At 45.9% G+C, this 23,087-nt stretch overlaps 1 protein-coding gene across 3 annotated transcripts in view; it reads right to left on the bottom strand.

Moving 5' to 3' along the window:
- PPP1R16B (protein phosphatase 1 regulatory subunit 16B) overlaps window positions 1-23,087 on the bottom strand; it is a 110,071-nt gene that overhangs the window by 77,896 nt on the left and 9,088 nt on the right. For 2 of the 3 annotated variants that reach the window (XM_004014571.5, XM_027977192.2), the window contains exon 2: window positions 1,957-2,307. In XM_004014571.5, the coding sequence (XP_004014620.1) occupies window positions 1,957-2,206 (250 nt within the window). In that variant the 5' untranslated portion in view covers window positions 2,207-2,307. Of the gene's footprint in view, window positions 1-1,956; window positions 2,308-6,738; window positions 6,857-23,087 lie in introns of all 3 variants that reach the window. The other variant, XM_042230130.1, reaches the window with a different exon arrangement.

Here is a 23,087-nt window from a genome sequence, read left to right as displayed (position 1 = left end):
ATAGATTAAGAAACTGAACCCAGGGAGGTGAAACAAGCTCTTCAAGGTCATGTACAGGACCGAAGGACTGAGGGGCCTCTGATCCTTGGACCCAAGCCCAGCACTCTTTCTAACCTGTTGGAGTGGGAGTGCACCAGGGCGGGGTGGTGGATGTTGCTTGGATCCCCATCGTCAGCTCACAGAAACTGAAAAACCTCTTCCGCAAAGGGAAACGAGGCTCAGGGGAGAAGGGAATGGAAGATGAGTGGGAAAGGAGGGCTGATGCACCGCCGCCCACAACAAAAATCACACATCATGATGTACCGCCCACTGAGTGGGAGGGACCTGCCGAGTCACCCAGTAAATGACATGTAGGAAGAATCCCCGCAGGGCGGTGTCCCCCAGGACTGAGACTTCATGCCTCTCTCACAGGGGCTGCTCACCCCGGGTTCTGGCTGTGTTGTTTACAGCTGAGGGGTTCTGGGTACGCCTCTCTGCTCAGTCCCAGGGCGCTCTGTAACGAGGCCAGAAAGGGACCTGTGCTTCTCAGAGGGTTCTAGAATCTAAGGGGCAATAAACATAAGCCCTTATACCCACCAGAGTGGTAAGTGCCTCCACCCCTCCGTTCTTTCATTGGCTGCTTTAGCACCAACTGTCTGGAGGATGTGGGAAGGCAGGAGACCAGAGGGACCCAGGAAACACGGCTGGGTCCCTCCAAGGACAGGCAGAAGGGATTCATACTCAGGGAGGCACCAGCACCTACCAAAGGCAACACAGGATGCGTGGACACATCTCAGCTGCACAGAGAGCAGGCGTGAGCCCTTGGAGCATGCTCAAGGAAGAGGGCTTCAGCCAAACCACAGAGCCTCCTTTCATTCTTACAGCTTACAGCTGCCACAAGGCTGTGAAGCCACAGGGACAAGAGCCTGGATTCTGGGAGTTCCAATCCCAGCTCTCCTCCCTTGCTCAAGTTTCCGAACCTCACTGGTCTCAGTTTCCCCATCTGTAAAATGGGTATTATTATACCTGCCTCTTGGGTATTATGATATCTGGATGTTAGGACATATAATAATGATAACAGAATTAAATAAAACATAACAAGTACAGGGTATCCAAAAAATCTGGAAACAGATTCTATGAATGTATGTATATGTTCATATTTATTTATTCATCTGCTTTACAGACTGGAAATGTCCCAGACAACTTTGTGTACATCTGTCTGTTTCTAGACTTTCTGGACACTCTTTATATAAATATACTTTTATATAATCATAATTTTATATAAATGTACATAATAAAACATAGTAATAATATAATAAAATAAAACATAGCAATCACTCACACAGTATGAGGGACCATGTCAAGAACTTACAGGTATTCTCTACTTTAATGCTCAGAGCAAGCCCTGGAGGTGGATGCTATTATTAGCCCCATTGTACACAGGCAGACACTAAGGTACAGGGAGCTGAAGAGACTTGCCTACTTGCCAGGGTCACCCCGGGAATAAATGACAAAACCAGTCTGGGACCCAGGTCATCTAACCTCAGAGTACTTATGTTGTTTTCCCCGTCTAACCCATCTACCTCTGCAGTGAAGACCCAATAAAAGGGACCAGTTTCCAGGCACAGAGAAGGGGCTTAGGAAATGCAGGGTCCTCTGAGCACTGAGCTCCTGGAGGAGAGAAACCAGATCCAACTGGTTCACCACTGTACCTGGAACTGTAATATACAAGACATAGGTTGGCAGTCAACATTAGTGTGAGCGAAGGAAAATAAGTATGTATTAGCCAAAGGCTGGCATTCTTGTCTAAAAAAAAAAGTCTCAGATTCCAGCGCCTTTCCTAGGAACATCCACCTCCTAAGATGCCTGGGGCTGCCCAAAGGTCCAGACCCACCCCTCTCTCCCCTCCACAGCACAGAACCCAGAATCCAAGAGGCCCAGGCGGCCACCCACCAATCCGGCCCAGGAGTGGCCTACCTTCTTCAGCGTCGTTCCTAAGCGAGGCCTCCAGGAGGGCCACGCTGGCCTCGAAGGACACCTTCTTTCTCCGGCCGCCCGTGCTGCGCTTCCGCTCATGCTTGCGCTTGCGATGCTGCAGGTCCTGCTCGTACTGCGCCCACTTCTTTAGCTGCTGGGCCCGGCGCTTCTGGGCGGCGCGCAGCCGCTCCAACGTGGGCACCTTCTCCAGCAGCTGCAGTTCGGTCAGCAGGTCCACGTGGCTGGCCATGGCCTCCGCGCCTCCCTGCGCCCTGGCTGGGGGCTAGCGCGGCGCGCCAGGGGCCGGGGCAGCATGCGGGCTCCTGCGAGGCTGGGGCGGCATGCTGGGGCCTGTGTCGGGGAGCGGGAGAGACACAGACGGACAGGCGTCACACTCAAAACTCCGATCTGATGACGTCACCCAGTCCCACCTCCCAAATGCTTTCGCCCCCTATTTTATTGTCTTCCTTATTTCTTTTTAACTGAGATATAATTGACCTATAACATTGTGTAAGTTTCAACTGTACAACCGCGTTGATTTGACATACTTAAATATTGCAATATGATTACAACTGTTAGTTAACACCTCCATCACAGTCATACAATAATCCTTACTTTTGGTGGTCATATTATAATTTCATATAAGGTTGTTCTATTGTTACAACACACACAGGAGTTTATTGTTATAACATGGAAGGGGTTTATTGCTATTTTTAAAGGAGCGAGTACTGTATTTTAAATGTCTCTTTATTGATTTATAACTTGGTAAATATGGACAGACATAACCTACAGAAACACAAGCTGTTTGGGAACCTTATTCTGAAGAGTCCAGTGGTTAAGAATCCACCTTCCAATGCAGGGGATGCAGGTTTGATCCCTGGTTGGGGGACTAAGATCCCACATGCCACAGGGCAACTAAGCCCCCAAGAGGCAACTGAAGAGAAGAAGCTCCAGGGTGGCAATGAAGATCACCCACGCTGTGACATGATGCTCCCCAGTAGTGCTATTGGTGAGGAACCTGCCTGCCAAAGCAGGAGACCTAAGAGATGCAGGTTCAGTCCCTGGGTCGGGAAGATCCCCTGGAGGAGGGCCTGGCAACCCACTCCAGTATTCTTGCCTGGAGAATCCCATGGACGGATGAGCCTGGCATGCTACAGTCCATGGGGCCACAAAGAGCTGGACATGACTGAACAACACCAACAACCCCCACTTTATGGATGTGCCCCAGTCTGCTTATTCATTCACTCACTGAAGAACGTCTAAGTTGTCTCCAGCCTGGGGCTAATACATTCACGCACAGGTTTTTGTGTGAACATGAGTTTTCATTTCTCTGGAGTAAATGCCCAAGAGTACAACTGCTGGCTTGTACAGTAATTACATGTTTAGTTTTATAAGAAACTGTCAAGCTGTTTTCCAGAGTGGCTGTACCATTTTTCATTCCCTCCAGCCATCTATGAGTGATCCAGTTTCTCTGCCAGAATTTGGCATGCCCAGTGTTTTAGCCACTTAGATAGAAACTCCTTTTTAAAAGTAAGGAGCTCAGAGGAGTTGAATTCACAACCATGCTGTATCATCATGACGGCAGGAACTCACTGGGAGCTAAGGGACCACCTATTTACTTTTCCCCACTTCCTCAAAGAATCAAACAGTGAAACCTGCCCTGTGATGAGTCCTGGTTCAGAGATGGATCGAGAATCAGCTCTGCCTTCTAGGAAACACCACGTCTACTGGTCTGTCATGGTGTCATCCACCTGTAAATTAACCTGATCCTTCTGATGACCTAATGAGACCAGGTACTATTCTGATCCCTATTTCAGATAAGGAAATTGAGAGACAGAGAGACTAATTAACCTACCGAATATTACACAGCTAGAAAATGGATGTGTTATTCTGGCTGGGGTTGTCAGGAAAGGCTCTCCAAAGTAGGAGGCAATTGATTTGAATCTCCAAAGATGAGCAGGAGTTCACTCGCTGAGGAGGGCAGACACAAGCTGAGAAGGAGCTTCCCAATGTTGAAAGGCATGTAGAGGGGCTGAACGCCATGAAGGGAATTCTGGGAGCCAACACACACAAACCTGGCTTGAGGGACTTCCCTAGTGGTCCCGTGGTTAAGAATCCACCTTGCAATGCAGGGGACGTGGGTTCAATCCCTGGTCTAGGAACTAAGACCCTACATTCTGTGGAGCGGCTATGCCTGACTGCAACTACTGAAGCCTGAGCACTCCGGATCCCACGTGCCACAACTAGAGAACGCATGCACAGCAGCAAAAGATCCCGCATGATGCGATAAAGATCCTGTGCGTCACAACTAGGAACCGATGCAGCCAAACAAATAAATATTAAAAAATAAAATAAAACATGGCCAGAGGTGGATGGGGCTGCCCAGCTCAAGGGAAGAGAAGTCTTGGAGGAAGCAGCGAGTAACTTGTGGTTCAAGGCCAGGCAGCAAAAGTCCCCCACGGTCCACATCATGTTTGTTTGTTTGCTTGGTTGGTTTGGGGTCCACACTGTATTTTACGGTATTATCATTCACTGCTAATATTTAAAATTTGAAGATTTGATATCCAAAATCAGATTTTCAGCCTTCCTTAAAACATCTCAGTAGCTGGCCAAGCCGAGCTCCCATGGCAACGATCAGCTGGTACTCAGTAGGTCTGCCTGGTTTAGATGGGGCACATCTCACTCTCCATAGTGCCCACTACCTCCCATTACTCCCATCTGACCTCCGTCACTAACTGTCATCACTTGCTACCTCCTATAGGACTTACCTGGTGGCCCGGTGGTAAAGAACCTGCCCACTAATGCAGGAGACACAAGAAACACAGTTTCGATCCTTAGGTCAGGAAGATCTCCTGGAATAGGAAATTGCAACCCATTCCAATATTCTTGACTGGGAAATCCCATAGACAGCAGACTACAGTCCATGGGGTCACAAGAGTTGGACACGACTTAGTGACTAAACCAACACCACTACCACCACCATTAACTCCTGTGGTCACTTCAGTTTGCAAGCCCTGCCTTAGGTGAAATATCCACAGGTCCAATATGCACAAGAGAAGGCAGTCTGTGAGTCTCCTCAATAAAGACCAGGATCAACATACAGGGGAGTGGTGGTGTGCACCCAAAAACAGGCACCTGGCCTCCAGAGCTGTCCCACAAGCAACCGAACAAGGGCTTGTGGTCCAGTGGCTGTCTCTGGAGGTGGCAAATTCTCCATCACTCACTGGAGAATAAAATTTCCACTGATGTCAGGTCAGCCTGAGTATTCTGTACATCTTCTGTCAGCTGTAAGAGTCTGTACACAGATGGTTATCCATTTCTTCATTATTGAATATTCACTGATCACCTACTAATTGGGAAGCATCAAAACATGCAATAAACTGTGGAAAATTCTGAAAGAGATGGGAATACCAGACCACCTGACCTGCCTCTTGAGAAATCTGTATGCAGATCAGGAAGCAACAGTTAGAACTGGACATGGAACAACAGACTTGTTCCAAATAGGAAAAGGAGTATGTCAGGCTGTATATTGTCACACTGCTTATTTAACTTATATGCAGAGTACATCACGAGAAACACTGGGCTGGAGGAAGTACAAGCTGGAATCAAGATTGCCGGGAGAAATATCAATAACCTTAGATATATGGATGACACCACCCTTATGGCAGAAAGTGAAGAGGAACTAAAGAGTCTCCTGATGAAAGTGAAACAGGAGAGTGAAAAAGTTGGCTTAAAGCTCAGCAGTCAGAAAACTAAGAGCATGGCATCTGGTCCCATCACTTCATGGGAAATAGATGGGGAAACAGTGGAAACAGTGCCTGACTTTATTTTTCTGGGCTCCAAAATCACTGCAGATGGTGATTGCAGCCATGAAATTAAAAGACGCTTACTCATTGGAAGGAAAGTTATGACCAACCTAGACAGCATATTAAAAAGCAGAGACATTGCTTTGCCAACAAAGGTCCATCTAGTCAAGGCTATGGTTTTTCCAGTGGTCATGTATGGATGTGAGAGTTGGACTATAAAGAAAGCTGAGGACAGAAGAATTGATGCATTTGAACTGCGGTGTTGGAGAAGACTCTTGAGAGTCCCTTGGACTGCAAGGAGATCCAACCAGTCCATCGTAAAGGAGATCAGTCCTGGGTGTTCGCTGGAAGGACTGATGTTGAAGTTGAAACTCCAATACTTTGGCCACCTGATGCAAAGAGCTGACTCATTTGAAAAAACCCTGATGCTGGGAAAGATTTAGGGTAGGAGGAGAAGAGGACCACAGAGGATGAGATGGTTGGATGGCATCACCGACTCAATGGACATGGGTTTGCGTGGACTCCGGGAGTTGGTGATGGACAGGGAGGCCTGGCGTGCTACGTTTCATGGGGTTGCAGAGTCGGACACGACTGAGCAACTGAACTGAACTGAAAAACATGCTAAGACTGAAGACAGGGATAGTCACATCAATCACTCTATTAAAGCCTTTAATCCTTTTCTAAGAACCTCCCCAGCCATTGTCCCAGCCAGGTGTTTCCCTAAGTGTAGAAAGAGAACCCATTCCAAGGGAATTTATAAAAGTTCAGGATAAGATTTAATAAAACATGGACTCAAAGACAGCAAGTTACCTCCTTTTCACTTGTTTTTTTAATAATCTATTAATGTTTTCTTTAGAAGAAAGTTATCAGTTGGGTGCTAATAGATCTTTAACATTTTTATAACATGTCAGTTTCCTTATAAACAAAGAGAAAGTCAGCCTCAGGCTCATAGCTTTGGGCAAGCGAGAGTATTTACAACAGAATGTAATGACAGTGATTTTTTCCCCTGTGGATCTGGTTTCACAGTTACTGTTTATTTATGGTGGTGATATAAAATTTCCTTTGTAAATAAATCTTCATTTCCCTTGGAAATCCTGCAAGGGAGTAGCAAAGAAAAATTAAAGAATGATGGCATTTAATGCTGGCAAAAATTGTGATTGACGTTTGGGAATCCCTCACCTGGTCACTGATCCTCAATAGCAACAATCTGACAAAAGAAGCCCTCTTAAGAGCTCATTATTTCAGCTGACAAATATTCACTGAACATCTGTCACATGCCTGACAGCTAGGGATACAGCAAGGTAAAGACAGGGATGGTCCCTGCCTATTGGATGGATGACAAAACAGAGGTACAAGGGAGTGGAGGACACATTCACAGAAACAAAGACTGAGCAGTAACTTGAATCCTGAGCCCGACTCCCAGTATAGGGCTCCCTCCTTGAGCCCCAGGGTGGAGCGCCCCATGCAGACAGGAGACACTGCTATGCCTTCCCTGGGTTGGAGAGTCTGCTTGAGTAAAGGAATTAAGGGCAGTTGCCCAGCCCCCTGGAGAAAGCTGAGGACGGTGCCTCCCAAGGGCCAAGAAAGGGGGCCAGGGCACATTTCTCTGACTTTGCTCTGTCAGCCCCCAACTGGCTTGCCCCTCTGGGTTCCCTGGAGCTGGGGCTCCAGGACAGCTCCCTCTTGACTGCTGGTTTTCAGGTGACCTAGTTTCCCCCAATAGACCCACACCTCCTCCCACCCCCGTCCAAGAAAACCCTGCTTGGTCTAATTAAAGAATTGCCATCAGTGCTGCTAACACAGCAGCCAGGCAGCCCCCAAGGCAGGGCACTGGCCTGGGTACTGGGGCACCCCGCAGAAGTAACTGGCTCCTATGAGCTGTGGAATGGCCCCCTTTGTGAGACCCAGTGTATTTGCCCATATTTCCAGAGACAGCCCTGGTTGGTGATGGGGACACAGCCCGAACTGCCAGGACACGAGAGAAGTAATAGCCTCAACTCTTTCTCTAAGAGTAGGGGAGTTTTTATTTAATTTTTGGCTGCAATTTCCAGCATGCAGGATTTTAGTTCCCCCACCAGGGATCGAACCTGGGTCCCCAGCAGTGGAAGCATGGAGCCCTAACCACTGGACTCCCAGGGAATTCCAGCAATCCTCAGCTCTTAAAGGGGATCCTGAAGAAGGAGCTCATCTGAAGGAAAACCAGCTCCATGGAGACATATTGAGCCCAGAGTGTTGCAGGAGCACCCAGATGGACCATCTTGCAGAGAACAGGGCACATGGGGGACGCAAGACAACCAAATGTCTGCGCTGGAGAGGCGGGTAGGGGAAGGGGTCCACAGAGGCCAGGTTGGGTGAGGTCATCCAGGAAGTGTGTGTGCTTTAAGAAGAGAAGTCAGAAGCAAGGGGAAAATAGGGTAGGGTACTTAATTATTCCAACCAATAGCTGTGTGAAGTCTGGGTGGATGAGCCAAAACAGCCCTGGTGTGGGCAGCCCCAGGTCTGAAGGCAAGGCCCATCACTCTCAGTGAGGCCAGAACAGACAACTAGAATGAGCCTCGATTCAGCCTCCGGTTGCTGTCTGACAAAGCTGAACTTGATACCTGTTGGTCAATAGCAATGGAGAGAAGCAAGGGCTGCGCTCCAGAGAGCTGAGCCTTGAGGGCAAACGCGAGGAAGCCTGTGGGGGGAATTGGGGGCCAGGTAGGGGTGCACGACAGAACCCCTCCCCTCCTCCAAAGTGAAAAGAAGGCTATTACAGGAATGCTGTTTGGGGGATGATACGTCTCTGAAAAAACAAGAAGAGGAAGAAAGGCATGGGCCCATCAAAAGGCTCAGTTTGGTCTTGGTTTCTGTAGTTCCCCCAGTATCACTCCGTGCTGGGCCCTGATTGGCCAAAGCCCACGAGCGCCCATGAACTGGAAGTGTGAACCCCCGCTGCCGCTGTAAGTCATCTTGCCCCCAGCCATGCAGGAAGCTGGCCTTTGGATAAGGCCAATACTTGGGAGTCAGAGGAGACAGGGTCCTTTAATTTAGGGACCTCTGGACTTTATCCCTGTTATTATTTAAGCCAATTGAATTGAATTTTGATGCTTGTAGCCAAAAGTACCCTAACAGATATTAATGCTACTTTTAGGGATACACGTATGGGAGCCCCAGGAGGCGATGTTGCCTGAAGCAGGACAAGTGGTCTCTTGCTAGGCTGTATCACCAGACACCTCCACTTCCTCTAAAAGGGCCATTTATGGTCTTCTGACCCAAGCTGAGGACTGGCCTTGAAAAAGGGCTGGGGAAGGTCAACACCAGGCTGCCACAGCAGTCCACCCCGAGGTGAGACCCAGGCCTTGCGACGCCTCCAGTTGAGGGTAGCGGCTGCCTGACACAAATTTGGACTCGAGCCTAGAGCCTTGAGAAAAACAACACGAAGGAAGGTGAATTCAAATTGAAGAGACTTTAAAACGTGAGTCAGACGGTGTCTCAAAGTTCACGCTGTTAGAAGAAAACGTTAAGTTTTGTTTTTTTTTTTCTTGTTCTTCAGCTATTCTTCTCCACACAATATTGGCAGCGCCCTGGAGGAAGGCCGTGAGTGCTTGCGCCTCGTGCTTCCTGTAGCACTGAGCACGAGGGAAAAAGGAAAACAAAACACTGCACTGGCTTTCCCTCCTCCGAGCTCACTTGGGACCCACTTTCGCTCCTAAAGGATACACACCCCCGCCCTCCCACAACACACTGCTTTGAATAATAGCGTCATTTCCTCTTTCCTGCCCACCCCCCCCCCCACCCCACCCCCCAGTATAAAGATGCTGTAGGCGTGAGCAAAGAGACTTCTGGGGCCCTTGGTGCTCCAAATATCTGAATTAGAAATTAGTAGCCTTGCCCTCCCCACCAACCCCATTCTCATGGGATTTTGTAGACTCTGTTTTACTCCTGCTATCATGAACCTTCTAGATTGCGGGCACAGTGTCCTAGACAGACATTCTGATTTAAAAATCTGTTGTAGGACTCGGGTCTCCAAGCATCTGTTCCTTAATTGTGCCTCTCCCACCTGTGCTCCTTCATTCAGACCTCTGAGTGGTGATCCTGGGCTTGGCCTTCACTTGTCACTGTACTCAAGCCCATTTACTACAACCCGATTTGGCAAGACCTTGGAGGAAGAGTGGTTGGACGGCATCACCAACTCAATGGATGTGAGTTTGAGTCAACTCCAGGAGTTGGTGATGGACAGGGAGGCCTGGCGTGCTGCAGTCCATGGAGTCGCAAAGAGTCAGACATGACTGAGCGACTGAACTGAACTGGAGGAGAAGGGTGGAGGAGAGGGCAAGACGGCAGGACTCTAAAACCACAAGTTCAACGAGAACAGAGTGCTGAATCAACTGAAGCACCTTGAAGATGCTCTTCTCTTTCACGAAGAGAATCATGTCCAGCATTGAGATAATAGCCCAGATGACCTCTATCTGAACTGGCTAGACCACACTGGGAATAGAACCAGGCCTTAATAAAAGCCATGAATGAAAGGATTAGCCTTGTTCTCTAGAGGGCGGAGTTGTGATCATAGGCAAAGTGAAGAAGGATCACCCTGGAACTTCCCTAAAAGTCTAGTGGTTAAGACTCCATGCTTCTGCTGCAGGAGGTACAGGTTCAGTCCCTGGATGGGGAACTAGAGATCCCATATGGGGAGGGACACAGCAAAAAAAAAAGAAAAGAAGAAGAAGAAGAAGGAAGAAGTAGGATCAGCCTGGAATGAGGAAAAACCGTCTCAACACCAGAAATTCAACAAAGTCCAGCCATGGTGTGATGCTGGGGTCCCTGCCACCGAGAACTCCAGTGGCCACTCATGAGGCTGCTGAGAGAAAGTCCATTCTGGGCTGGAGGGGGGACTGGTCCAGTGAGCCCCACTCCCAGCCTGGCAGAGGGATCATCTCCATTAGGAGGAAGACTCTATCATGCATATTTGCTGCCCGGCATTTGGTACCCACGAGCCTAGCCTGGAAGAACCATTCCAAATAGATATTGATTGGTGATATTTTAGATTCTTTCTACCTGTGAAGGTGAAACAGCTGTCTCAGACTCAGCTCCAAGAAAACCTCAAAGGAAGCCACGGCTCAAATGGGCAAAGGAAAACTTGTGAACACACCCATCTTCCATGCTGAGCTTCTCCCCATGAATCTGAACCCACAGAGAGGCCCACATACGTATGGGTAAGAATGCCAGTGTGGGGGAGGCTGCAGGGGACAGAACAAAGGTGTCAAAGATGGGGCACATGCAAAGCTGACATGATGTCTACGAACACATTAGTCAGTCACAGTCACGGTGCTAAACCAGCCAGTCTTCTAAAGAAGCTTATGTAATAGCTAAGCACGGGGAAATGGGAGTCAAATTACACATACTGCTCCTCCAGGCTTGGAGGAGTGTGGTCCACCCCCTCCCTTGCAGAGAGATAAAAACTCCCTTTGCAGCTAGAAGGATCATTTTCCAAAGGAGGCCACCTGTGGCCACAGAATGCCCTCCTGGATTACACGTTTATTGAACAGGGGAGGGCTATTCACATTGGTTAAGCCTTGAGGGGCCTCTGCCACCTCTGCCTCCCTCTCTCAGCATGACATCCTTGGCCAAGCTTTCCTCTGTTGTGCCAGCTCTTAGGTTGGTAGTGGCTTCTTTAAGGACTTTGAGGGCAGAGGGTATGAGGCCACGTGTGATGACAGGAGGAATGAATGTGGTGATCGATTAGTAATGTCTGCCACAGATAAAGGAGTGGCTGCGTGGGTACTGAGCAGGCAGCTCTGTTTTACATTACACTTGCCTACTTGGATTTCAACACTTGCCTTCACCCCATTGTTCAAAATCCTCTAGTCTTAAACACAAATGTCTAGAGAGTTATCAGATTAAGTAGAAGGGCTCCTCAATATCAGTATATCATTCAACCAAGAACAAAAAATCATGATGGCCTCAAAGGTAGACAAGAGTCAAGAATAGCTTAGGTTCTAATAAGAATTTCTCCAATACTTTGTGCTGGGGGTAAAATGAAGACCTGTCCTCGATGACTCCATCCCTTAAATTGAATGGATCCTATTTCTAGGAAGCAGTATGCTGAGCCAACTCAAGCTAAGGATGGCAGCCCCTTTGGAACTGCTACCTCTCCCAATCCCATCCCAAAGATGAGCATCCCATCCTGTAACTGGATGGGGTCCACTCTTGAAGAGGGAGGGGCAGGGAGCACCATCAGCCAGGGATCACTCTCTCCTCCATCCTAAGCATCTTGGGTTTCACACCATTGCCACCATAAAGGAGGAAGGCGGCTGTGGTCTGCTTCCTAACAAGGTCCCTTTCTCCTCTTCAGAAACCTCAAAGATATCTCTAGCAAGCTGTCGCCTTCCCTTTAGTCAATTAGAAAACAGCTGGGATAGGAATTTTTTAAGTTTTTCATATTGTTTGCTCACGGAGGTTTGGAGAATAATTCCAAGGAAACAAGGACAATAAAAAACAGAGAGTTGGACTCAAGGAGAAAGTCCTACCCTGGAGGAAGAAACAATAAGAAGGAAAAGAGAGCCACGCAGACAATGGACACCAATTAACTGCACAGTAAGTGGGGGAACTGGGATCCAAACCCAGGCCTGTCTGATTCTACTGTCTACATACATAAAAAAAAAAAAAAAAAAAAAAAAACACAAGGAAAGACTTCCCCTGTGGCCCAGTGGTTAAGAATCTGCCTTCCAGTGCAGGGGACATGGATTTGATCCCTAGTCAGGGAACTAAGATCCCACATGCCACAGGGCAGCTAAGCCTACAGGCCACAGCCAGTGAGCCCATGCGCTCTAGAGCCCTTGAGCCGCAACTGGAGAAAGTCTATGTGCCACAACAAAGACCCAGCATGGCCAAAAAGAATCACAACTGCTTTTAAACAACTTCCTCATGAAATGTAAGAAGATTTCAGGAAATCCAGGATATTGATGATTAAGGAGATGAAAGGACATTTCAACTAATAAACCAGATAGATCAATTGGTAGTAAAACAAATACTTGCTGAAATCAGTATAGAATTTTAAAAAATATGCTTAATGTAACTAAACATAAGCATCACAGAATGTATAAAATATGTAGATGAAATGAACCCAGAGATAAAAAGTGCAAGGTTATAATGGCAGCTTCTGTGCACAACATATTTTTCCATGGGTCCCATTCGTTATAAGTAACATCTCTTGGAGTCACTGCACCAACTCTGTAATGTAGGTCTTGTTCCCATTTCAAAGGGGAAAAAACTGAGACTCAGGTTAAGGAACCTGTAAGGAGTGCTATTTCAGTTGTTTATGGCTGGTATCTCTTCTGATTGATCAATCATATGCTATGATGGTTAAGTATTTTTTTTTATCATCTCTCCTGCTTGAAAATAAAAGAGAAAATGTCAGACAGGAAAGATGGCCCACAAAAGCACGACTAAGAGCAAGAAAAGGAGTCCTCACAGGAAAATAAATGAAATCTACGCAGAGTGAGGATAATTGATTACAGTCATAACTTCCCTTACTGTTGGAGCTGTCATCACCTTTGGAGGCTTAGGCAGGAAATATATGTATCTCATCCTGAATTTCATAAAATCTGCCTTCCAAACCCTGTGAGCTCAGCCCCCTATGACTAGTGTTCCCTTTCTTGGTGAGTACTTTCTCATTTTCACTTCACCCAACAGCTCCCAAACCAGATTCATAACAGCAACTGTCCTCTCTCCTCTGCTCTCTGGGAGATGAAACTGTCAGTAGAATAAATCAGGAAGTTTCCAGACACTCTGCATTTTGGTAAATGAAGTTTCTGTCCAGTATACAGGCTTTGAAGTTTCTCCGTATGGGATTTGTGACCTTCCAGGTCACCATGCAGAGAGAAGCAAGCTGTAGTTGACTGCCTTTACATTACTTTCATTCCTCCCCTCTTTGATCTCCAGCCAAAGTCCCTTCACTTTGATTCCCTCCTCTTGGCTCCTCTTGGGTGTGCAGAACTCCAAGCATATTTCTGCTTCCCCCTCTGACCAGCTTTATTTCCGTTTAAAATTCTCCATAAGCCATAGATTCAATCCCATGAAAGTTATATTACTCCCACAGTTGAATGTATCTCCTCGTGTTGAAATCTCAGGTTCACTTTGTTAGCAACTCTACACTACTCTACACTACACTCAGAGCCGTAATATTATTTCAATCCTCTCATCATGTTCTCCAGCAAATTACCAAACTCTCTATATATATTTTATGCTTAACTGTCATAAAAAAGTTACAAATCTCAATATTTTCTTCTAGTAATTTTCTCCTCTAATTCAATTCCACTTTTAATTTAAAGTTGCTTTCATTTAGCCAGTCAACAAGCATTTATTGCCATCAACTATGTGCTAGTCAGAAAAGCAAGGGGTCCTAATGGTCCCTTAGTAAACAAAATTATTGATCAGAAAAGTTCTGCTCTAGTAACAGCAGAGTAACTCTTATAGGACACATCCCCTCACATTTAACTATTATGAACTCTACGCATCACACACACACACTACCTATTGGAAGGCCCTAAATAGTCAGTCTATGCGGTTGCAGAGTCAGATACGACTTAGCGACTGAACAATAGCAAGATTTATTCAGCCACAAGTAGATAGAAAAAAGGGCAGTCAACACTTGATAGAAATTTGCACTAGGCAAATTCTGTGTTTTTGTAGCTTTTTACCCGAAGGCAGACCCCACTCAGCGTTGTACGTGGTGGCTACAACTTGGATGAAACCTTTGCTGTTATCGTTTGAGGAATTAAAGGACAGAGTTCAGGTGACTACAGTTGGAAAGTGAGGAAAAAGCATCCCAGAAAAGAGTTCACAGATGGTAGCCCCAAATGCTGAGTATAAATTCTGTCCAAATCTCTCTGAATGATGCAAGTGCAGGGCAGGTTCCAAGCCGCCCAACTAGGGCTATAAGAACTGAAGAAAGATTTCAGCTGCTGCCTACCCAGGGGAGATTGAATTTAAAATTTGTTTGGTCAAGTCAGCTGATTGATTTTTTTAAAAGTCATCACTAGAACTTCCTTGGTGGTCCCATGGGTAAGACTCTTTGCTCCCATAGCAGGGGGCTCAGGTTCCATCCCTGGTCGGGGAACTAGACCCCACATGCATGTCACAACAAAGATCCTGAGAACTGCAACTAAGACCCAGTTCAGCCAAAAAAATAAATCAACAGTCTTTACTGTTCTGAGAAATATAATAGAACCTCGAGTCTCTTAAGTCTGACTCATAATATTCAAGGTGTAACCTAAAATTACTAGAAAAAAATTTTTCCAGCAAACAGGAAATGGACTTCCCTGGTGGTCCAGGGTTAAGGCTCTGTGCTTCCACTGTAGGGAGCGCAGGTTTGACCCCTGGTCAGGGAACTAAGATCCCACATGCCTTTGTGCAGTCAGATTAAAAAAAAGCAAACACGAAAATATGACTCAAACTCAAGAGGAAAGGCAATCAATAGAGATCTACTTCAAGATGATCCTTTATTTCCTTTAAGGGTATAAAGGAAAATATGCTAGTAATAAGTGAGCAAATATGAAATAGCAACTGCAAACCAGAAAGCACAAAGAAGAGATGCAAAGCTATTAATCAGATCAGCTAAATCCACACCAACACCTTCCTCTGCATCCATGTGAGTCATGCTTTTCATCAGGGCCAGTTACATAGTTCTAATATCAATTTCAATTACTTTTTTTTCCTGGAGCATCTTCCAAGCGCCAGGTCTTGGGCAAGCTTTGGAGAGCAAAAACATAACATAAAATCTTAAACCCTTAAAAAAAAAACAAACCCTTAACCCCTGATCCTGAAGAGCAGATATTTTCATCTGACAGCATCTGTATAGACTACTCGTCACTTCTCACGTCCTCGCTTCTCTTTCAGGCCTTAAATTGGAAGAAGAGATTGAAGTCCTGTCATGGGCTCTTTCCAGCTTCCAGATCACTCCCATCAGGAACCATTTGCCCATAAAAAGCACACAGGAATGAGGCACAGGCTGTCAGGTTTAATACACCTCTACATTCTCCTTCCATCACAAAAGCATCCTCCCCTGCTGATTAGACAGATCAGGTCTATAAAAAACTCTGGGTGTAGACGTCAAAGAGGAGCCATGGGGAGGCACTTGCCATTATAACATCTCTTTATACAGTTCCACTAATTCGTGTTTTGCTTTTTCAAAACCTGTTAGGAAAGAGGGTCTCAAACTTGGCTACATGTTGGAATCGCCTGGAAATGTTGGGAAATTATATTAAGATCCAGAGCAAGACTACTATATATCCACCAGAATGGCCTTTTTAAAAAGACAACAGAAAATACCAGTTGTTGGCAAGAATTCTTATAAACTGAACGGAAATATAAATTGGTACAGCCACTTAAAAAACTGCTCAAACAGTATCTTCTACAGCTGAACATATGATGGCCTATACTCCAGCAATTTCATTTATAGGAATATACTCAATAGAAATTTCTGTATACATTCACCAAAACACATTTACAAGAATGTTAACAGCACTATTTGTATAATAATCTCAAAGTACAAACTATTCAAAATGTCCACCAACTTGAGTCTGGAAAAAAAACTTATGGTGTACTCACAGTGGAACACAGTCCAGAATCCCGGATGAGTAATACACAATTACACACCACACTCTGGATCTCTCACACTGTTAACCAAAATAAGCCAAACACAAAAATGCATACTATATGACTCCATTTAAGTAAAGTTCAACAACAGGCAAAAAGAATCTATGTTATTATCAATCAAAGTCACAGTTTTGAGGTGGGAGTGATTGGGAAGGCACATACGAAAGGCTTTTAGAGCACTGATAATATTCTGGTTTGTTTGTTTTGGCCACACCATGCAGCATGTGGGATCTTAGTTCCCCAACCAGGGATCAAACCCGTGCCCCTTGCAATGGAACTTCAGAGTTTTAACCACTGAACCGGCAGGGAAGTACTAATATAGGGAAGTCCTACATTGAATGGGTTACCTGGGCATGTTCAATCTGTGAAAATTCATTCACTTAGAATATGTGTGTGAGTGAAATGACAGTCGCTCAATCATGTCCAACTCTTTGCAACCCCATGGACTATACAGTCCATGGAATTCTCCAGCCCAGAATACTGAGTGGGTAGCTGTGCCCTTCTCCAGGGGATCTTCCCAACCCAGGGATCAAACCCAGGTCTCCCACATTGCAGGCAAATTCTTTACCAGCTGAGCCACAAAGGAAGCCCTAGGATATGCGCACTTTCCTGTATTTGCTTTACCTTAACAAAATATTACAATTTTAAAAATACAGGGTCTCATCTCAAGAGATTCTAATTTACCTGCAGCCCGGCCTTGAAAAAAATTTTTCTCCAAACTTTAAACTTCTTATTTTGCATTGGGGTAGAGCAGATGAACAATGCTATGGTAGCTTTAGGTGAACGGTGAAAGGACTCAGCCATACGCACACATCAGGCCTTGAAATTTTTAAAAAGCTCCCCAGGTGTGTCTAATGCGCATCCAAGAACCACTGTGTTAGAACTTGGCAACCCTCTTCACTGTTTATTTCTTGGAGCAGAACGTGCTGCTGGTTCTCCAGAAAGTTTAAAGCAGGGTGGTTTCTGTAGACGACTAGGAGCTCCAGAGGAGGTTAATAGACATTACATGGAAAAAGAGTTCTGTGGTGAAATAAACAATTTTTAAAATTTTAATGATTAACTTTCATTGAACATTTACTACATTCCCAGAACTAGGCTAAATGCTTTATCTACATTATCTCATTTAAGACCACAACAAGTCTGTGAGAAAGGTACTATTAATCCTCATTTTAAAGAAGAGTTAAACTAAAGTTCAGTGTGGTTAAGTAATTGCCCAAGGTCGCACAGCCGTAGAATTGATGCTTTTGAACTGTGGTGTTGGAAAGGACTCTTGAGAGTCCCTTGGACTGCAAGGAGATCCAACCAGTCCATCCTAAAGGAGATCAGTCCTGGGTGTTCACTGGAAGGACTGATGTTGAAGCTGAAACTCCAACACTTTGGCCACCTGATGTGAAGAGCTGACTCATTTGGAAAGACCCTGAGGCTGGGAAAGATTGAGGGCAGGAGGAGAAGGGGATGACAGAGGATGAGATGGTTGGATGGTATCACCGACTCAATGGACATGAGTTTGGGTAGACTCTGGGAGTTGGTGATGGACAGGGAGGCTTGGTGTGCTGCAGTTCATGGGGTCGCAAAGAGTCAGACATGACTGAGCAACTGAACTGAACTGAACTGGACACAGCCAGTACGAGTCAGCTGTGTGCCTGCGTGCATGCTTAGTCGCTTCAGTTGTGCCCAGCTCTTTGTGACCCCATAGACTACAGCCCGCCAGGCATCTCTGTCCACGGGATTCTCCAGACAAGAATACTGGAGTGGGTTGCCATTTCTTCCTCCAGAGGATCTTCCTGACCCAGGGACTGAACTCGAATCTCTTATGTCTGCTGCACTGACAGGCGGGTTCTTTACCACTAGTGTCATCTGGGAAGCCCGTATAAGGCAGGATTAGGGTTTAAATTCACATTGGCCTTGACACTGAAGCCCATGCACTGAATCACTGCCCTGATTTGCCTCTCCAGGCAGCACTTGTCTGCAGGACTTAATGGAGCTTTCACTTGGCTAATGTGAGCTGTGGGTTGCCAAGACAGGAATGTCAGAGGCAGCATTTCCCCAAATGATCTCTTGCCTCCATCTCTTACCTTCCAACCCACAAGCTACACCACTGGTAGAGTTTTCATTTTGCACTGAAGTCTGATTCTGTATTTCCCTTGTAGGGAAGCTTAATTTTTTTTGGCCACACCACATGGCATACAGGTTCTTCCCTAACCAGGGATCAACTCCACACCCCTTGCAGTGGAAGCAGAGAGTCTTAACCACTGGACTGCCAGGAAATTCCTGTAGGGAAGCATTTAACACTTCCGCATGGCCTAGAGTCAAGTCTAAACTTCTTAGCCTCACAGTCCAGACCGTCCAGTATCTGGCCTTGACATGCTTAGTTTTATCTCTGACCATCCTAACCTCCCTCTCCACCCTCAGTCCACTAAACACTCAATTTTCTGGCTATACCCAGTAGGTCTGATGGATTCACACCCCTGTAATGGTACCCACCATTAGCTGAAACTCTACTATGTGTCAGATACTCCTCATAAATTAACTTTAACTCCCACAGGGAGTTAAAAACAGGTCTGGAGATCTCCTTGGTGGTCTGGTGGCTAAGATTCTCTGTGCTCCCAATGTGGAGGGCCCGGGTTCAATCCCTGGTCAGGGAACTAGGTCCCACATGCTGCAACTAGGAGTTTGAGTACCACAGCTAAAAATACTGTGTGCTGAAATGAAGGTCGAAGACCCCACGTGCTACAACTAAGACCTGGCACAGCCAAATAAATTAAGGTTTTTTTTTAAGTCAAAAAATAAAGATAAAAACAGGTCTCATTATCCCCAGTAGATAGATTAGGAAAAGGGAGGTTCATTTTGACACCTCCAAAGTCATACCTAGTGAGTAGCAGAACTAAGATTGGAACACAGATTTAGATTTCTCTTCTATGAAGCTATGGAGTTTTCACTCCTCCACACTCACCACCTGTTCTGTGCGGTGGTGATACCCTTCTTTCTCTCCACCTGGCAAGCTCGTTCTGTTCTTTAAGAGCTAACCCAAGGGCTATAATGATAGTATCTATCATCTCTTAAATGCTTTTCAGGCGCTGTGCTCAGCACTTGACTTGCCTTGTCTCATTTACACAATATTGTCTCCATGCTCCTTTTATTCCCTCTGAGTTGCCTTTATCTGCCTTGTGCCAAATGGGTTTCTCTCTCCTCTAGTTCCAAAGAGTCTCACCACATCTCTACTGTGGCTCTCAACTGTGTGTGTGTGCTAAGTCGCTTCAGTCATGTCCAACTCTTGGCAACCCCATGGACTGCTGGCTGTAATCGTTAACTTCATACCTGCCTCTTCCACTGGACTAGATGCTCTCAAAAGACAAGAAATATGTTATTCACCTTTCCATCCCACCCTAGGGCAGGGGTCCCCAACCCCCAGGCCCAAGGACCAATAGCAGTCTGTGGCCTGTTAGGAACCAGGCCACATAGCAGGAGGTAAGCGGTGGGCGAAAGAAGGCAGCTTCTTCATCTGTATTTATGGCCACTCCCCATCGTTTGCATCATAGTCTGGATCTCAGGAAAGCAAGCTCAGGGCTCCCACTGATTCTGCATTATGGTGAGCTGTAAAATTATTTCATTGTATATCACATTACATAATCACAATGATAGAAATAAAGTGCACAATAATGTAATGTGCCAAAACCAGCCCCTCACCCCCCACCCTCCACCCCATGGAAAAACTGTCTTCCACAAAACTGGTCTCTGGTGCCAAAAAGGTCAGGGACTGCACCCTAGAGTTACCCAGAATGCAGTAGACATTCAATAAATGGGAGCGTGTGGACAGGAGGGTGGGAGAGGAAGAGACAAAAATTCACTGACATTATTCCATCAGTTGTATCATCGGGAGTGGTCCTCTGGCTTGGAACCACAGCTCTAGCATCAAACCAGACCAAACAGACCTGGCGGTCGGGGAAAGACAGGGGCCAGACCCAAGATGTGCCTTACCTGGCCCCTGCCTTGCCATCCATAAAAGGGTGACCCCAGACCGCCTCCGCTCCACAGTCTCTTTTCAACTCTGCACGCTGTACAGTTGCCTTTATAGATCCCGGCTTAGAAGTTTTGCTGTAAAATGATGGTGAGCTCCGTTCCACAGCACTGTTTCAGATATTCTCAACTGCTCCTTGCCATGGCCTGTGTTGTTCTCAAGATCTCCTAGTGGATGAAGAGCTATCCGCGACAGGTGGCCCAAAGAAAATGTATAGCTAAGGCGTGGCTCCCCACAGGTGGGAAGATCAGGTGGTCACAGCCCTTTCTAAATAGAACTATTCTTTTTGAGTAGGAGGCCCTTTTATAGGACAGAGACATCTTTGATGCTCACTCATTCATTCAACACCCATTCTGTGTATGCAGTCTACAATGGGTGCATTCAAAGCACACCTCCTTGTAACCCCTGGGGTAACCGCCAACTCATGCCACCCACATCCAACCCCAGTGGGCTCCAAGGCTGTGGATTTTTAAAGCCAGCCTTCTGTACCTTTGTTCTCACTCTTTCTGGACTAACATACATACTTGCCCAGGTAACAGTGAGCAATAATCAGAACCAGCTGCAAACTCAGCTGGGTTTCTGCACAGCCTCCCTCAAACATTAGTAAACATGGAAACCACCAGAAAGTCAATTTCAAAATTACTTTATCCCTTCCTAGCTGCCCACCTCTGCTGCTGCCACCACGAGGGCTAAGCTACATGGTTTTTCTGCTTCTACCAAGTCATTTTCTTTTGAGGATGTCAAGTATCGCCCCTCCCACTGGGGCACAGAGTATGCTGTATTTTACACATTCATTTGTAATATTCATGAAGTCTGTCAAAGAGAACCTCACTTATGCATTTCTCTAGCACAGCTGGAACCACACCTCTTTGTTCTCATTTATTTGTCCATGTGTCTGCTTCCTTCAGGAGATGGGGACCAACCTAAAGGCAGGGAACTGGTTTAAATTCATTTTTTAATCTCTAATTTCAAGCATCAGGCCAGATAAAATGCACTTCTTGAATATTGAACAATATGTAGCCACAGTCTAAATGATCATAAAATCTGAAGTACTGTGGAACTTGACTCAGAAACACTCTATTTTATTCCTATCTGACTGGAAAAAAAATTGAATGTACTCAGTACTCAATGTTAGAGAAACGCCTGGGGGAAAGAAGCATTCACACACAGGGTCTAGGGAATAGAAACTGGTTTGCAGGACTTCCCTGCAGTCCAGTGATTAAGACTCAGCTTTCACTGTAGGGGTGTGGGGGCGGGCGGGGGGGTTCAATCCCTGATCAGGGAACAAAGATCCCACACGCCCTGTGGCTCGTCCAAAAGAAAGAAAACAAAACTGGTTTGGCCTCTTGGGAGGACAATTTGACAATGTCATAGTTCAAACTGCAGGGGAGTTTCCTTACAGATAAAATCACCCAAGTGTATGAAGATATACACTGTATAAGCAAGGATGTCGTAGCATCATAATGCAGGGGGGGAAAAAACGGAAATAATCTTCACCACCAGCAAGGGACTAGAAAACAAATTATGGTAAATTTTTATTAGGGAATATCATGTAGCTTTTAGGACTGAGGCATACCTATATGTGTCGACATGTGCTAAGACAAATTAGCTGAAAAGGGAAGTTTCGGGAAAGGGTTGTATAGATGTGTTAACAAGAAAAGAGGATAGGATATACATAAATGCACGTGGATTTGTACATGCCTAAGAAATTTATGGAAAGACATAAAACATTCAGCGATTTCTTCCAGGAAAAAAGGAATGGATGATCACTGGGAAAATTTCCCTTTCCATTTTCCACATTTCTGTACTGCTTGAATTTTAATAATGAGTTTCTCTTTATTTTTATAATTAAAAAGCATAAAGTAAGCAATAAGAAAACAAAAGCTTGATTTCCTATGTTAAAAAAAAGAAGAAGAAAATAAATGGAATTCTGGAGGAACTCTTCCCTGTTTCTTTATTTTAATTTGGCTGCATCAGGTCTTAGCTACACATGCAGGATCTTTTTTTTTCAGCATTTGGGATCTAGTTCCCTGACCAGGGATTGAACCCAGGCTCCCCGCATCAGGTGGAGAAGGAAATGGCAACCCAGCATTCTTGCCTGGGAAATGCCATGGACAGAAGGGCCTGGAGGGCTACAGTCTATGGGGTCGCAAGAGTCAGACATGGCTGAGCAACTAAACCACCACCCTGCTGCACTGGGAGCACGGAGTCTTAGCCACTGGACCACCAAGGAAGGCCCCTTCTCTGTTTCTTTATAAGGCAGTAGGCAATGACTCTAAAGAGTTTGCTCTCTGCCCAGTTCATGGGGGAGCAGGTGATGGCTACAGAGTTCCAGAAAGGAAGCTGGGGACAGAGAAAGTCACCAAAGAAGAGCCAAGAGCCCTGAAGAAAGTAAGTGTGAGAATATGTGCCTTTTACTTGCTCTTGGATGACAGGAAATAAAGCCTGCTCTGATTGAGACTCTAAAATGTTCTGGGAGCTAAGAAATTCTGAGAACTCACCAGGTTGGCATGGACACGGGGGCCTGCAACCAGCGCCAAGAAACAAAGGCTAGGAATGCCTCAGTAAGTAATAGACATAAGTAACCAGGGTGAACAAAACGACGGACCGAGCACCAGGGACGTAAGTGACACAGGGCTCCACTCGCCTATCCCTTCTGAAGCTACGAC

This window comes from Ovis aries, chromosome 13, assembly GCF_016772045.2.
Source record: "Ovis aries strain OAR_USU_Benz2616 breed Rambouillet chromosome 13, ARS-UI_Ramb_v3.0, whole genome shotgun sequence".
Taxonomy (NCBI): Eukaryota; Metazoa; Chordata; class Mammalia; order Artiodactyla; family Bovidae; genus Ovis; species Ovis aries.
This window is presented reverse-complemented; position numbering and strand designations above follow the sequence as displayed.